This window comes from Pan troglodytes, chromosome 12 (genome assembly GCF_028858775.2).
Source record: "Pan troglodytes isolate AG18354 chromosome 12, NHGRI_mPanTro3-v2.0_pri, whole genome shotgun sequence".
NCBI lineage: Eukaryota > Metazoa > Chordata > Mammalia > Primates > Hominidae > Pan > Pan troglodytes.
The window spans coordinates 85,658,978-85,675,510 of NC_072410.2; the positions used below are offsets into that span (position 1 = coordinate 85,658,978).

At 43.7% G+C, this 16,533-nt stretch overlaps 1 protein-coding gene across 17 annotated transcripts in view; it reads left to right on the plus strand.

Annotated features, from left to right (window-relative positions):
* The window catches only part of EIF2AK2 (eukaryotic translation initiation factor 2 alpha kinase 2), a 52,977-nt gene that overhangs the window by 19,624 nt on the left and 16,820 nt on the right, over positions 1–16,533 (plus strand). For all 17 annotated transcript variants that reach the window (XM_016943146.4, XM_016943150.4, XM_054677125.2 and 14 more), the window contains 3 exons: positions 1,062–1,096; positions 2,537–2,599; positions 13,498–13,620. In XM_016943146.4, coding sequence (XP_016798635.1) covers positions 1,062–1,096; positions 2,537–2,599; positions 13,498–13,620 — 221 coding nt within the window. The remainder of the gene's footprint in view (positions 1–1,061; positions 1,097–2,536; positions 2,600–13,497; positions 13,621–16,533) is intronic.

The following is a 16,533-nucleotide window of genomic DNA, read 5'->3' on the forward strand; positions in this document are numbered from 1 at the left end:
CAGTGGTGAGATCTTGGCTAATTGCCACCTCCGCCTCCTGGTTCAAGCGATTCTCCTGCCTCAGCCTCCTGAGTAGCTGGGATTACGTGCGCGTGTAGCACACCTGGCTAATTTTTGTACTTTTAGTAGAGACGGGGTTTCACCATGTTGTTCAGGCTGGTCTCGAACTCCTGACCTCGTGTTCTGCCCACCTCGGCCTCCCCAAGTGCTGGGATTACAGGCATGAGCCACCGCGCCCGGCTCGGCAGCTTTTTGACTTTTTTTAAAATTAAGTTCCATTCCTTACCCTTCCACACGTCACTTCTGTCTTTCCTCACTCACCCTTATATTTTAATATATTCCTATGATTTTGCTTTTCTCTCCTACCAATGGGATAATATTTAAAGATTCACTAATATAGTTCGTTTCTGTTTTTAAAAATTAGAATTAAACTTAACATTAAAAGTAAACTTGAAATCAGATAATTTTTTAGGCTGGTGCAGTGGCACATGCCTGTAGCCTGCAGCACTTGAGAGGCCAAGGTAGGAGGATCGCTTTAGCCCAGGAGTTTGAGACCAGCCTAGGCAACATAGTGAGAGCCTCATCTCAAAAACAAACAAACAAACAAAAACCAGATAATTTTTTTGTGCACATAAGCAGGCAATGTTGAACTTACAGCAAAATCCATGCTTTTGGTGATTAATGTTACAAGAGTATTCTGTTATAAAGAACTACAAATCAATAAGAAAATGGCAAGCAGCTCAGTAGAAAAGTGTACAAAATGTATAAACAGATATTCAGAGAAGAGATACCCAAATGGGCAACAAATATTAAAAGCTGCTTTACTAGGAATCAGGAAAATTTAAATCAAAACAATTAGATACTATTTTAAACTCATTAGATTGGCAGAAAGTTAAGTCTTACAATACTAAGTGTTTATACAGGGCTTGATGAGAATACAGACACTGATGGACTAAGAAATTGGTCAGAGAGCCATCTAGATATACAGGAGGAAGGAAAACGAGAAAGGAAGATGACTGATTTAGTCATCTGAAACTATTTCTCATTTTCTTTTGTTATAGAATGGTCTCAGAAATAATCAAAGGAAGGCAAAAAGGTGAGTATCATTATGCATTGAACATATTTTGATCTGAAGTTTTATTTCAGACTTATTTATTGTTTTTAATACTTGTAGAGTATTGTACACCCTTATTTGAGCAGAGTTTCAGAAGCAGAAAGCTTGAAATCTATAAACAAATAATTTTAGATGTGTCGAGAAATCTTTGAATATGTGCACATGCTACACTGTAAACATAAAGCCCTTTGGGGGTATCGCTAGAGTAATTAGGTTAAGGGCATTATTTTGTACAAGACTGGCAAGGAATTGGGCTGTTTTCACTGTAGAAGTGTTTTCAAGAGAAGTGTATTATTTTGCAGACAAGTAAGGTTAAAATAGCATAAAAACTTGGATTTAAAAAAGGTCAAATGCTATGTCAATTAACTGAAGAGAAAGGCAAAGATGTAAATATAGTCAGAAATGACAGTAAGATGGCAGTAGGAGCCATTATGAGCCACCAGTATATTCTGAGCAGTAGATAGATGTATTGAAGAAACATGGTTCTAGATGTGGATGCTTGGATGGAGAGAAGAGAGTTCTGCACATGAGGTGCCCTCAGCCACGATTACTGTGGCAGTCAGGAGGGATGAGGAGAATGTGTGAGAAAGACTGTAAAGGAAGAGTGGACATGACTTGAGGGAATAGGTTCCCCGTAGCTGAGTGAAAGCATGAAGGAGAGGTAAAGGAGAAAGGATTTGAAGATTGCTTCACTTTGAACAGGATGCAGTCAAGAACCATGGCACTAATGGTGTTAAGGAAGTTAAGGAGTTAAGGGCTTAGAGAGAAGACAGCAGTTTGGATATGTTTAGTTTTAGGTGGTATTTAAACTTCCATTTGCAGGTGGCTTATCATCAGTAAGGAATAACAGCTAGGATGAGGGTGTAAGGAGATGTACTTCCTGAGGTTTTGAGTCTGGAGGAGGAAAAGGAGAGGTTAGTGACGCATCAACAATGAGCGCTCTAAGGTGGAAAAAGGAACCAGAGGAGGGATGAAAAAGTATTAGAGGCCAGAGGAGAACTGTAAGTATATAGTTTTATGAAGAAAAAAGTTGGCTGGATGCTGTGGCTTGCGCCTGTAATCCCCAGCACTTTGGGATGCCAACCAAGGTGGGAGGATGGCTTGGGTCCAGGAGTTCGAGACCAGACTGGGTAACATGAAGAGACCCTGTCTCTACTAAAAATAAAAAGAATTAGCCAGGTATGGTGGCACACGCCTGTAATCCCAGCTACCTGGGAGGCTGAGGTGGGAGGATCTCCTCTGAGCCCAGAATTTCAAAGTTGTAGTGAGCTATGATCACACCACTGCACTCCAGGCTGGGAGATGGGGTGAGACCTTGCCTCTGAAGAAAAAAAAAGAAAGAAAAAGGTTAACATGAACACTAAATAAGTTATATTTGATTTCAATTTTGTTTGAGTTTTACATTCAACTCTTAATTTTTAGATCTTTGGCACCCAGATTTGACCTTCCTGACATGAAAGAAACAAAGTATACTGTGGACAAGAGGTAAGATTTTAAGTGCTGAAGAAAGAAGAAGGGGGTAACGCTGTCGGTGGATGTTTTTGGTAGTTGTCTGTGAAATGGCCATGATCCTGTCAGTTAAAAATATTTGAATAAGATTAACTAGGCAGGGTAAGAACAATAGTCTTAGGCGTATCATTAGGAGGGGGCCCAGGAATGGGATGACCCATATTATGATTTTGTTCCCAAACCAAGAATCTATTTGGTTGTTTTGATACTCCCTTAGCTTTTTAGCCCTTTCTTTAAGTTTTTCATCAGCGTCTCTTACTAGGCCCAATTGGTTGAGATAAAAGCAACATTCCTCACCCAATGAGAGGCAGAGGTCCCCTTTTTCAGCCATTATTAGATCTAGTCCCCATCTGTTTTGGAGGACTACTCCAGCCGAGGAGTCTAGTTTGTCTTGGACTCTTATAATGCTTCAGGCTATATCTTCTAAAGAACCCTGTAATTCTGTGGAAAGAGCTTTAAAGTATGTTAAGGGAGTGGCCAATCTGCCTGCTCCCAATCCACGTCTGGAGGTTATATCCAAGGCAGCCATTAAAGGAATGACGTGGATGGCCCTCCTCTTCCTAACATATTGGATGGATGGAATGGGCAAAGGTTGACTAGGAGGAATTAGTCCAATGGAGGGAGAAAGATAAACTAGGGTACAGGTTCCAGTCCAGTTAGTGGGGAGACAAAGATATGTGTTGGTGCCACTCACACAAAAAATAAGCCTTTGTCATAAATACAGTTGGAGATACAGAAAGAAAACAAGTGAATTAAAGATGGGTGTTTTTTCTTTCCTATGGTTCATTACTCCAGGTGGTCAAGGAGGAGGTCAAGGAGACACCCACTATAGTAGCGATATAGGAAGAGTTATTTTTTACACATTTAATACGATTTGATGTTGCACCATTGCATTGATGTTGAGCCATGGATAAAGGTGGGCGCTAGGGGCAGCACAAATTAGGCCAGAGGCATTGGTTGAGGGAGAGGCTGTAAAACGAACAGGTTGCAGAAATGCTCCATTCGTTTCAGGTGATACTTGGTAGTCAACTCGGTTAGTTTGATGGTCAGCAGGGTGTTTAACAATGATAATGCGGTTGCATTGGTTAGGTTTAAGGATCTTACACGGAAATTTCCCTCAGAGGCTGAAAAGCAAAGTGAGGCTTGTTGTAAAAGTGGGGTGTGTTTAATTATGGGCCCTTCAATGGGAGGGCCTTGTGGCTTAAGGCGTTGTAGGGAGTTGCCATAGGTTTGAAATAATGTGTTGGCCTGATTGACCCTGAAAGTGGGATAATCGCCAACCAGACTGTCAGCTCTTTCAAAAAAGGAAGCTCCTTTTTGGAGTTTATAGATTAGGGTTACGTTTTCTGTTAAAAGGTCATGAAGGGGTGTAGGAAGGGATGTATAAGCTGAAGAAGACAGCGATAAACACATCCAGCATTCTGGAGCAAAGGAAGAGTTAGCTTGCAGCAAGAGGGGTTGTGTAAGTTTTATAGAACGTTCTAGTTTGATAGCAGTGAGGAGTGGTTGTATCGGTGAGGTTGATGTGATTAGGGAATTTAGATAGAAAGAAACAACAAAAGGAGGAAAAAGTTTGGGTAGGAATAAAGTCCTGGAAAGTTCCTTGAAGCCATAAATCCCGTGGAATAGTAAGGAGCTGATCAGGATGTATAATAAGAGTTTCATAAGGATACCACTGAAGGTCTGTAACAAGGCTAGTTAGGAAGCAATGAAAGTTTGGGAGAGAAAGAGACATAGCTGCTTAGGTGAATTTCTCTTCCTTTTCCTCTGGCATTCATGTGAGATGAAGGGAAGTGGATCCTGTGGAGACACAAGAGAGGCTGAAGGTGGTTTAGATTTGATTGTTTGGATGTGTAGTGAAGGGAAGTCTGTTTTCTTGAGAGAAGTATAATGAAACCAGCTGGGGAGTCCCTGGAGCTTTGCTGCTGTGGGTGTAGTGAGGAAGATCTGGTAAGGCCCCTTCCATTTCGGTGTGAGGGGGGAATTGGGGGTAGGGCTGGGACCTTTTACCAGAACCCAGTTTCCTGACTGTAGGAAGGGATTAAAGGAGTTGTATTTGTCAGCATATTCCCAAATGAAATGGCGGATGATATGCAGAAGAGGAGAAATGAGAGGGGTTGTTAGAGGTGGGGCTTGACCCTGAGGTGGAACAAAAGGAGCATGAATTCAAATACTTACGCTCAAAACTCCCATACATGAGTTCAAAGGGTATGAGCATTAAAGGTTTACGTGGGAGTGCCCGAATTTTTAGGAGGGCCAAAGCTAGAAGTGTAACCCAGTCTTTGTGTGTTTGGAGTGAGTACCTGGTGCGGGTGATTTTTAGAATGCCACTCATTTTTTCAACCTTTCCTGAAGACTGGGGTTGATAGGGGATGTGTAGCTTCCAGGTGATTCGTAGGGCTTGTGCAAGTGTTTGAGTAATTTGAGAAATGAATTCAGGACCATTATCAGATTGAAAAGAAGGAGGCACCCTGAACCTGGGGATGATTTCTGTTATTAATTTGGAGGTGACAGTCGAAGCTCATTTGTTGGTTGTCGGAAAAGCCTCAAGCCATGCCGAAAAGGTATCAACCAGAACCAAAAGAAATCGAACCTTTTTTACTGGGGGCATATGGGTAAAATCAATTTCCCAGTCTTGTCTTGGAAGGTGTCCCCTGGCTTGATGGGTTGGAAAAGAAGGGAGTCCAGTGTTGGAATGGGGTGAAGCTTTCTGGCAAATACAGCATTGATGGAAAATGGCTTTCAACTGTTCCTTTATATCTGGGGTTATGTGTATGTGGGAACTTAAGAAATGTTGTAGAGGGGAATGGCTAGTGTGCAAGAGGTTGTGGATGTCCCATAAAAGAGTTGTTTTTTGTTTGTTTGTTTGTTTTTTGAGACAGATTCTTGCTCTGTCACCCAGGCTGGAGTGCAGTGGCACGATCTCAGCTCACTGCAATCTCCGCCTCTGGGGTTCAAGCGATTCTCCTGCCTCAGCCTCCTGAGTAGCTGGGATTACAGGCACGCACCACCATGGCTGGCTAATTTTGTATTTTTAGTAGAGACAGGGTTTCACCATGTTGATCAGGCTGGTCTCAAACTCCTGACCTCGTGATCCGCCCACCTCAGCCTCCCAAAGTGTTGGGATTACAGGCGTGAGCTACCGCACCTGGCCAAGAGTTGTTTTTTCAGGGTCAGGTAGGACTAATTTGTTTTGTATGACAGTATGGGAGTTTGAATTGTGCCCCCGCTGTGATTAGTTGTTGTATTTGGTGTTTGGGATAAAAGGGGATATGTTGTGTGAGGGGAAATAGATATTAGAGAATTGGATGGTTGGTTGAGGTGTGTTTTGCCCAATAGTCAGCCTCACGGTTCCCTAAAGAAATGTGGCTTTTATCTGATTGATGTCCTTTGCAATGGGTAACTGCAGCCTTTTTTGGAAGTAGAGCTGCCTTTAGTAGACAATGGATTAGTTTTCCATTAATGATAGGAGTTCCCTTAGCTGTGAGATAGCCCCACTTGCTCCAAATTTGGGCATTGGAATGGTTGATGTTATAAACATATTTAGAATTGGTGGTATATATTAACTTGTGTGTTTTTTGCTAGGGTTAATGCTTTCATTAGGGCAACTAATTCTGCTTGTTGGGAGGATGTGCCCAAAGGCAAGGGGGCAGCCTCTACAACTCTTCTAGGTGGAAGAGAGTGGGTATCATCACAATATCTCTCAGTGACTGCATATCCTGCTTGGCGGGGAGGGTTTTTTGATGCGCTGCCATCTATAAATCAATCTGGGGCTCCCTTTATGTGAGTGGAAGTAAGGTGGTAAAACACGGCAAGAGAACTTTCAATTAGATCAGAGCATGAGTGTTGGTCAGGGTCCAAAATCAGTGTTGAAGATAAAAGAGTAGCAGGATTAGGAGTGAGCATCTGTGAAGAGAGATGGAGGGTTGAATGTAGGGCTTGCATGTGAGAGGATGAGATGGAGGTGAGCGCCTTATGGCTGAGCATATCTTATAGACTGTGAGAAGAAAACACCTGAAGAGGTTCGTAGAATGTGAGTTTGTGCCTCAGGGATAATTAAAGAGGCTGTGGACAAAATTTTTAAGCAAAGGGGCCAGGTTTTGTAAATGGGGTCTAGTTGTTTTGAAGAATATGCCACTGGTTGGAGGGAATCTCCCATGGATTGGGCTAATAGTCCAAGGGCCTGATTATGAGAACTGTGTAAATATAGATGAAAAGGTCTTAGGGGGTTTGGAAGGCCTAAAGTGGGGGCCTGTAATAAGGCACATTTTAGGTGACAGAAAGCATGATAAAGGTCTGGGGTGGGAGTGAGTGGTTGATCAAGATTTCCTCTTGTGTGTTCATAAAGAGGTTTAGTGATAGTGGCAAAATTTGCTATCTATAATCAGAAATATCCCACTAATTTGAGGAAAGAAAATAAGTCCCTTTTTGTCTTAGGAAATGGGACTTGTTGAATGCCTTGCTTTCATGCTAGTGGAATTTCCCTGGTATTTGGAGTTATGATTAATCCTAGCTATGAAACGTTTGGAGAGGTTAATTGGGTCTTCCTTTTGGATATCTGGTACCCACATTCAGCCAAAAAATTTAAAAGCCTGGCTGTGTGTTGAATACAGTGTTCTAGAGAGGGGCTGCAAAGAAGTAAATTGTCCACATATTGAAGCAAAACACTGGGTTGTAGAGGTAGTTGGGAAAGGTCCAATCAAAGTGCCTGACCGAAATAGTGAGGGCTGTCCCTAAACCCCTGGGGGAAGACAGTCCAGGTGAGTTGTTGGGAGTAGCCTGTGTCAGCGTCAGTCCAAGTAAAAGTAAAAAGGTTTTGAGAGGAGGAAGGTAGAGGGATAATATAAAAGGCATCTTTGAGGTCTAATGCAGAGAAATAGCTAGTATTGGGAAGAATTTGCAATATGAGGATATAGGGGTTTGGGACAACAGGACAAACAGAACAGTAGTGGAGTTATTTGTTGCAAATCCTGAACCAGTCTATAGGAGCCATCTGGTTTTGTAATTGGGAGAATAGGAGTATTGTGGGGAGAATGGGTGGGGATTAAAATATTGGCAGCCAGGCCAGGTTGGTGCCTCACGCCTGTAATCCCAGCACTTTGGGAGGCCAAGGCGGGTGGATCACCTGAGGTCAGGAGTTCAAGACCAGTCTAGGCCAACATGGTGAAACCCCATCTCTACTAAAAATACAAAAATTAGTTGGGCATGGTGGCACACACCTATAGTCCCAGCTACTCAAGAGGCTGAGGCAGGAGAATTACTTGAATCTGGGAGGCAGAAGTTGCAGTGAGCCAAGATTGCGCCATTGAGCTCCAGCCTGGGTGACAAGAGCAAGACTCCATCTCAAAAAAATAAAATAAAATAAAATAATAAAATAAAATATTGGCAGCCAAAAGTTGGGAGATGATGGACTTGAGTCCGCATAATCCATTAGGGGATATTGTGGGACCACTATTTGACATTTAGGATCCTTCATTGAAATTTGAATTGGAGAATGGTGGGTAGCTAACATGGGGGAGTCAGTGTTCCATACTATGGGATTTACAGGGCTGAGGAATTTGGGATTTAAGTCTGTTTGATATGGAATGTCTGAGGAAGGGTTCTGTTCTTGAGATGATAATAAATAGGGGTAGCTTTGGTGTAGGGTTGATAAATGAATGATTCCTCCCAGTTTGTGTAGGATGTCCCTTCCTAGAACAGGAGTAGGGGAATGAGGAATGACCAAGAAAGAGTGAGTGAGGGTGACTCCCTGAAATGAGCAATATAGAGGCAGTGTTTTGTATGGGGTTTCTTGTATGCCCTTCATGCCATCAACAGAAACAAATGAACATTCTAATGGGCCTTGATATTCAGTTAATGCCAGTAGACTTCCCCCAGTATCCAAAAGAAAGGAAATAATCTTACCAGATACCGTCCCAATTAACCTGGGTTTTGTGGACTCACTAGATGTGGGGGCGAAGGATGCCGGGTACCCTCAGTCTTCCGTTGTCAGCACCAGCAGTGAAGAGATTTCCTCCTGTAATGTTTGGGGGGCTTCATTATGAGCGGTACCCGAATGGGGAAGGTGTCCCTGTTGAGGGCATTCCATCGTCCAGTGTCCCCAAAGACTGCAAGTTGGGCATGGTTTGGTGGGAGGCCAGGGGATAGGACAAGCCTTTTCCCAGTGTCCAGGGTTGCCCTATTGAAAACAGACTCCTGGAGAGGTGGGGGAGTTTCCCTTTGGGTTATTAGAAGGCTTTCGTATAACTGACTTTTGGACAGCAGAGGCAAGCATCTGGTATTTTAAATGGAGATGTTTGTCCTCTTGAATTTTTTGTTCCTCATCTCTGTTGTTAAAGACATGGAAGGTCGCATTTAGGAGCTCCCACCAAGATGTCTGGGGGCTCTCCTCTAATTTTTGTAATTTTTTCCAAATATCTGGGGTGGATTGGGAAGTAAATTGGAGGTAGAGAAAAGTTTGACCTTCTCTAGATTCTGGGTCCAAATTTGTATATTTTAGCATAGCTTCAGTGAGGTGTGATAAGAAAAGGGCAGCGTTTTACTGGTGCTCTTGTGTAATTTCTCTGAGCTTTTCATAATTAACTGCCTTATGGGCATTTTTGTCCATGCCCGTGAGGAGACAGGTAATCATGTGGTCTCTTCACCTGATGCCATTGTCTCCCTGTTGGCAAGTCCAATCTGGGCCTCTATGGGGGACTGCATCATTGGCCACTGGATTTTGTATAGGGGCTTTATTATGGAGTTCATCTGTGTGTGTTTCAGCTGAATGCCAGGTGCGCTCTTTTTCGTCAGGGGTGAGGGTGGAGGTTAGAATTATATAAATGTCATGCCAAGTTAAATTAAAGGATTGGATTATGCACAGGAATTCCCTGTGACAGAGAGATTTTCAGAGAAAGATCCTAGACACTGTTTGATCTGTGACAAATCAGACATGGAGAAAGGGATATGAACATGAGCAATGCCTTCAACCCCAGCCCCTTCCCAGAGAGGGAGAATGGCAGGGGTGTTTTGACTGGCTGGAGTAGTTTTTGAATGGGTAATGGGTGGAGAAGGAGGAGGGGTGGGATTTGGCACTAAAGGCTTGGAGGCAGGAGGGGCCAAAGAGATGGAGGGTTTGCATGGGTGAGAAATGGATGCAGGGGTTGAGAGTACGGAGGGCGTTCATCTGCAGGGTCAAAAGGGGTTTCAGGAGAAGAGGTTTCAGAGGAAGGAGAGACCCAGGGTTTTCATTAATTAGAAGGATTTCATGAAGGGTGCAAGCTTGACATAAGGAGGGTCGGGATTTATGGTAGAAGAAAGCCTGAATATAGGGAACCTCTTGCCGTTTGTTGTTCCTGGTTATAAAGTTGTCAAGGTCCCTGAGAATTTGAAAGTCAAAGGTGTCATTTTCAGGCCATCGGCTGTCATTATCTAATTTGTATTGGGGCCAGGCCGTGTTGCAATAAAAAGTTAAACACTTTGGCTTTAGGCTCCCCCATAAGCCAAGTTTGGTGAGGTTGTGAAGGAGACAGTCCAGTGGAGAGGACATAGGAATGTGGGATAGTTTGACACCCATGTGGACTGATAAGAGGAGGCTGAGAGTGTCTGTTTTTGTTCTAGGCGTCCCCAGACAAAAGACAGAGACCTGGAATCCTCTTTGTAAAGAGGACAGTTAAGCTGAGAAGAAACTGGGTGTCCCCAAGATTTCTTCCAACTTAGTCCCACTGGTCCTCCAAGGACCAGGACAGCAGACCTGACTTTTCTGGGTACTGTGAGAAAGCCAGGGAAGGCGATTCTTACCAGTTGGCTGGATTAGTGTCTGATGTTGGATGTTCTGGTTGGAATCAGCAAAGGACCTCCTGGACTGGAGCCATGCGAGGAAGAGAGAGAGAGAAGAGGGAGGAAGAGTGGATAAGGGTTAGAGAGCAAAATACCCGTTGCAGGCAGTCAGAGGTGGATTCCTGAGACCTGAGGGTTTTGAGAACCCACTGGGGAGTAGCCCCAGCCCAAGCCTCGCAGTCCCCTTCAGATTAGTTATCCTCCTCATGCAAATTGCTTGAAAAGTGAAGAGAGAGAAAAGACGTGACAGGTGGCCAGAGATCCTCAGGATCCAGGAGTTAGCTTGGGACGAACTGCCACTGCCCACTGCTTCCTGGGTTGCAAGAGAGCCTCTACCCCCAACACCCATCCTGGGTTTCGGCACCAAATGTAAGAGTTGAAGAAATAAAAAGGAAACATGAAAAGTGGCTGACAGTCAAAGACGGGTTTATTTTGAAGAATAAACCTGAGAGGGGCTTCTAGCCGATTTTGATCAGGAACATTCTCTCTTACAGACTTAGGGTACTTGAGGATTTAGGGAGGGAGAGCTTATCACAGGTTCAGAATGTTTCTGAGTGGAGGAGAGTTTTATTGTGGGGTTACAATGTCTCTGGTCAGAGGGGTGGTTATCTTGGGGTTGGCATGTCTCTGGTTGGAGGGGATTTATCTCAGATTTGGAAGGTTTCTGGTCAGAGGTGTCTTTTGTGGTTTATGGTCATGCTGACATTAGCTATTAGGCTGTTGTTTTTGGGGCTGGATTTAGGCAGTTTTTAATCAAGGGGAACTTAAAGTAGTGGTGCTTGTCCAAGATGGTAATGCTCCTGTTCTGTCAAAGATGGAACTGTGAAATAGAATTTGTTTAAAGATGTGCTGTTCATTCAACAGAAGTTTCTTGAGGGCCCATTATAAGGCTAAATTATACTTCCACCCGAACAGTTTAATTGACATTGCACTATCCGGCGCACAATTGATCATGTCTCTTGGAGAAGTAATATTTAGACAGATCCAAATGGAATGTGGTAATTGTAGATCTTTGTGATGCTTATGTGGATTTCTCTGACATCTATACAAGTTATTAATATTGAAAACAAGTACTCCTGTAAATCAGTGATTAAAAAAAATACTTCTGCGGGAATTAGAATTGATCCACTTGTATCTGTTTTCTACTTTCTAGCTCCATATCAGATTTCACTTGAAAAAAAGTCTACTCTGCTGTAGACAATATGTTTGGATTTAAAATGAAATGTCTGAAACAATGGAGACCTGTCTGCATCAGCGGGGCGGGTCATTCAATATAAAACTTTAAAAAACAATACAGAATCAAAAGTTTATTAAGCACCCAATATAGAATTGGCACTGTGCTGGGCATCAGGTTTATGGTAGGAACAAATAAAATGGTCCCTGTTGTCATGGAGTTTCGTGGGGATGACTGACTTTAAATAAACAATTACATGAACAGGCCAAGCACAGTGGCTCATGCCTGTTATCCCAGCACTTTGGGAGGCTGAGGCGGATGGATCACTTGAGGTCAGGAGTTCGAGACCAGCCTGGCCAACATGGTGAAACCCCATCTGTACTAAAAATACAAAAATTAGCAGGTGTCGTGGCATGCACCTGTAGTCTCAGCTACTTTGGAGGCTGAGGCAGGAGAATCGCTTGAACTTGGAGGGTGGAGGTTGCAGTGAGCGGAGATCGCACCACTGTATTCCAGCCTGGGTGACAGAACGAGACTCTGTCTCAAAAAAAAAAAAAAAAAAAAAAAATCTGCAGGAACAAACTATGGTCAGAGCTGTGAAAGGAAAGCAATGGCATGGAGAGAAATGGAAGCAGGGGTGGGGCGAGGTTTCTCTGGGGTCACAGTTGTGGGGAGGCCTGATGGATGAGTGGGCACAGAGCAGTGGGTGCTAGGTGGAAGGAAGGGCATATGAGAAGGTAAAGATGGAAAAGGTGATGTGAAAGTTCGAGAACAGACAGAAGAATGTGTGCTTTGAGTGCAATGAGGAGGGGCACAGTGCCATGAGATGAGGATGCTGAGGGAGGCAGGGGCCTCCTCATTTGGCACCTTATAGGCCATTTAAGGGCTTTTTGTTTTTGTGGAATGCAAAGGTGGGCTGTTGGAGGGTTTCGGCAACAGAGAGACATGGCCAAACTCAGTTTTCATCCCTCTGGTTGCTGCATGGATCATAGATTGGAGTGGGGGAAGAGAGGAAGTGGGGATCCAGTTAACGAGGTACTGCTATGGCCTAATGGAAGCATGGACTGGGGTGAAGATATTGGAGGCAGAGGAAAGCGGGCGGATACCAGCAATGTGTTTTGGAGGTAGAATTGACAGGTCTTAATGATGGAACACGAAGCTTGAGGGAGAAGAGAAAACCAAGTAGAAACCTAGGCGGGCTTAGAGTGTATGCCCATTTCTCTTATAACAGCTTGATGATAGTAGCTGTGGAGCACAATATAGCAATTCCTTTGAACATTTTGTATTTGTGATAGGTTTTTTATCATGGCTTTTTTATTTTTTTTCTGTTTTTTTGAGATGGAGTTTCATTCTTGTCGCCCAGGCTGGAGTGCAGTGGTGTGATCTTGGCTCACTGCAACCTCTGCCTCCCAGATTCAAGCAATTCTCCTGCCTCAGCCTTCCAAGTAGCTGGGATTACAGGCACTCGCCACCACACCTGGCTAATTTTTGTATTTTTAGTAGAGACGGGGTTTCACCATGTTGGCCAGGCTGGTCTTGAACTCCTGACTTCAGGTGATCCACCTGCCTTGGCCTCCTGAAGTGCTGGTATTACAGGCATGAGCCATGGCACCTGGACTTATCATGACTTTTGAAAAGCCAGGAGTTGACTGTGACTGCCTGGGGTAATATGTTATGTTGGACTCGCCCTGGGAGGAGTGAGAGGACTACTCTTTGTGAGTCAAGAGTTTCTGCCAAGTGGATCTTTCTTATTCAGAAGGAGAGAATCAAATTTGTTTTATTGTCCATTTCACAAGTGACATTAAAGGGAAAGGAGTGGGGAGGCGGGGGGGGTGGGGGTTGAGCATGAAATGTCAAAATAACAGTGGTTTTTATCTTTAAGGTTTGGCATGGATTTTAAAGAAATAGAATTAATTGGCTCAGGTGGATTTGGCCAAGTTTTCAAAGCAAAACACAGAATTGACGGAAAGACTTACGTTATTAAACGTGTTAAATATAATAACGAGTAAGTAGTAAATGTTTACATTTTTTTGAATGGCAAGGTACGCTGAATCTGCACTATTCTTTTTTATGCTTCTCTCTTCTTTATTAGGGTATCACTTATTTCTTTCTGATCCTCATTAAACATTTCATTCTACCAAGATGAGTTTGGCGTACTCCGAGATGATCTCACTTTACTGTGGTTATTTCAATAAAAATGGATATACCATTGATCATCCTTTTGGTGCTATCTTCAGAACTGAAGCTATAGAGTCATTTGCTTTAAAGTGACATGCAAATTCATGAAATGCTCCGTATTTTAAAAACCGTGGCACCATATAGAACCTGTCATTACCCACAAAATAGGTGATCTTTGAGATGTTCTAGTCTTACCTTCTTATTTTATAGATGAGGAGACTAAGATCCAGAGATGTGAAGTGATTTTGTCTAAGATAAAAGCTAGATGGTAATTGTTCTCTGGTTGTCTGTTATTGTATAAGGCACTGCTCCAAAATGCAGTGCTTAAAAACAGCAATTTATTGCTGTCTCTAATGGTTCCATGGGTTGATTGTGCTCATCTGGACAATTCTCACTTGGGGTCTCAGAGGGATTTGCAGTCAGTAGTCATCTGAAACCTTGGCTACAGCCTATCTTAGGCTGGATATCCAAGCTGGCTAGCAGTTGACACTGGCTGTGGGCTGGAAGTTCAGCTGGGACTGTCAATCGGAATACCTCCACATGGCCTCCCTATGGGGATTGGGCTTCTTACAACTTGGTGGCTGGGTTTCAAGAAGGATTGTCCCCAGAACAAGTCATCCAAAAGATCAGGAGTGAGTGGCAAGGCTTCTTTTGACCTAATCTGAGGAGTTCCAGAACGTCACTACCATCAAGTTATATTGGTTAAACAAGTCACTGAAGCCAGCTTAGATTCAAGGGGAGGCCAAATAGGCCCTACCTCGTAATTTGTCATTCTAGGGAATGAGTTCTAAGAATATTATTTAGGGACTGGGTGTGGTGGCTCACGCCTGTAATCCCAGCACTTTGGGAGGCCGTGGCAGGCGGATCACCTGAGGTCAGGAGTTCGAGACCAGCCTGACCAACATGGAGAAACCCCTCTCTACTGAAAATACAAAATTAGCTGGGTGTGATGGCGCATGCCTGTAATCTCAGCTTCTCGAGAGGCTGAGGCAGAAGAATTGCTTGAACCCGGGAGGCGGAGCTTGTGGTGAGCCCAGATCACGCCATTGCACTCCAGCCTGGGCAACAAAAGCGAAACTCCCTCTCAAAAAAAAATAAAAAATAAAAATAATAAAAAGAATACTATTTAGGGAGGCTGAGGTGAGTGGATCACTTGAGCCCAGGGGTTTGAGACTAGCCTGGGGCAACATGGCAAAACTCCATCTCTACAAAAAATACAGTAATTAGGCCGGTGTGGTAGCCACGCCTGTAGTCTCAGCTACTTCAGAAGCTGAGGTGGGAGGACCATTTGAGCCCAGTAGATGGAGGCTGCAGTGAGCCATGGTCACACCACTGCACTACAGCCTGGGTGACAGAGTGAGACCCTATCTCCAAAAAAAAAAAAAGAATGTTATTCAAATTATGGATTTATATCCAAGAAGATATAAATCACAGTGTCATTCATTAACAGTAAAAAGTTAGAACAAACAAAATATCCAGCAGTAAAGAAATGAGTATATATATTTCGTTCTGTCCCCTGATCAATGGCTGTTTTGCAGCCATTAAAAATGACTGGCTGGGCCAGGCATGGTGGCTCACGCCTGTAATCCCAGCACTTTGGGAGGCCAAGACAGGCAGATCACGAGGTCAAGAGACTGAGGCCATCTGGCCAACATGGTGAAACTCTGTCTCTACCAAAAATGCAAAAATTAGCTGGGCATGGCAGCGTACGCCTGTAGTCCCAGCTACTTGGGAGGCTGAGGCAGGAGAATCGCTTGAACCCAGGAGGCGGAGGTTGCAGTGAGCCAAGATCACGCCATTGCACTCCAGCCTGGGCGACAAAGCAAGACTCTTCTCAAAAAAAATGACTGGCTGGGTGCAGTGGCTCAGGCCTGTAATCCTACCACTTTGAGAGGCCAAGGCTGGTGGATCACTTGAGGTCAGGAGTGCGAGACCAACCTGGGCAACATGGAGAAACCCTGTCTCTACAAAAAATATAAAAACTAGCCGAGTGTGGTGGTGTGTGCCTGTGGTCCTAGCTACTAGGGAGGCTGAGGTAGGAGGATCGCTTGAGCCCTAGGGGTGGAGGTTGCAGTGAGCCAACATTGCCACTGCACTCCAGCCTGGGTGACAGAGTGAGACCCTGTCTCAAAAAAAAAAAAAGGAAGAATCTAAAATAACATTATTTTAGGATTGTCAAAGTATCAGTAATTTTTTTTATTTTTGCAAATTTGTGTCATATACTTTAAAACTTCTTGCATTAAAAAATAAAATTGTAAAATGATTATTCTTCCTCATCTTTGAAATCTCCAATTTATTTACTGCACTTAGCATGGAATTTTCTTAGGTCTTGGCAACACATCCCTATAAAGCCTTCCACCATTTCACCTTCTCTGCATAAGTTATCCTCTTTGTGTATATTTGCCACACATTGAAAATCCTGAATTAGGTACTTCACACTGCCTGGGTTACCTAGCCTTGCTGCCTAAATGTGGTTTGCTTGTGAAATCCAAAGATTTTAACACAAATCTAAGCAAAACATAATGTATGATTTAGCTATGAAAAATTGCACTGGCTGGGTCCAGTGGCTCATGCTTGCAATCCCAGCACTTTGGGAGGCTGAGGCAGGTGGATTGCTAGATCCAAGGAGTTTGAGACCAGCATGGGCAGCGTGGCAAAACCCCATCTCTACAGAAAATAGAAAAAATTAGACGGGTGTGGTGGTGTGCTCCTGTGGTCCCAGCTACTCAGGAGACTGAGG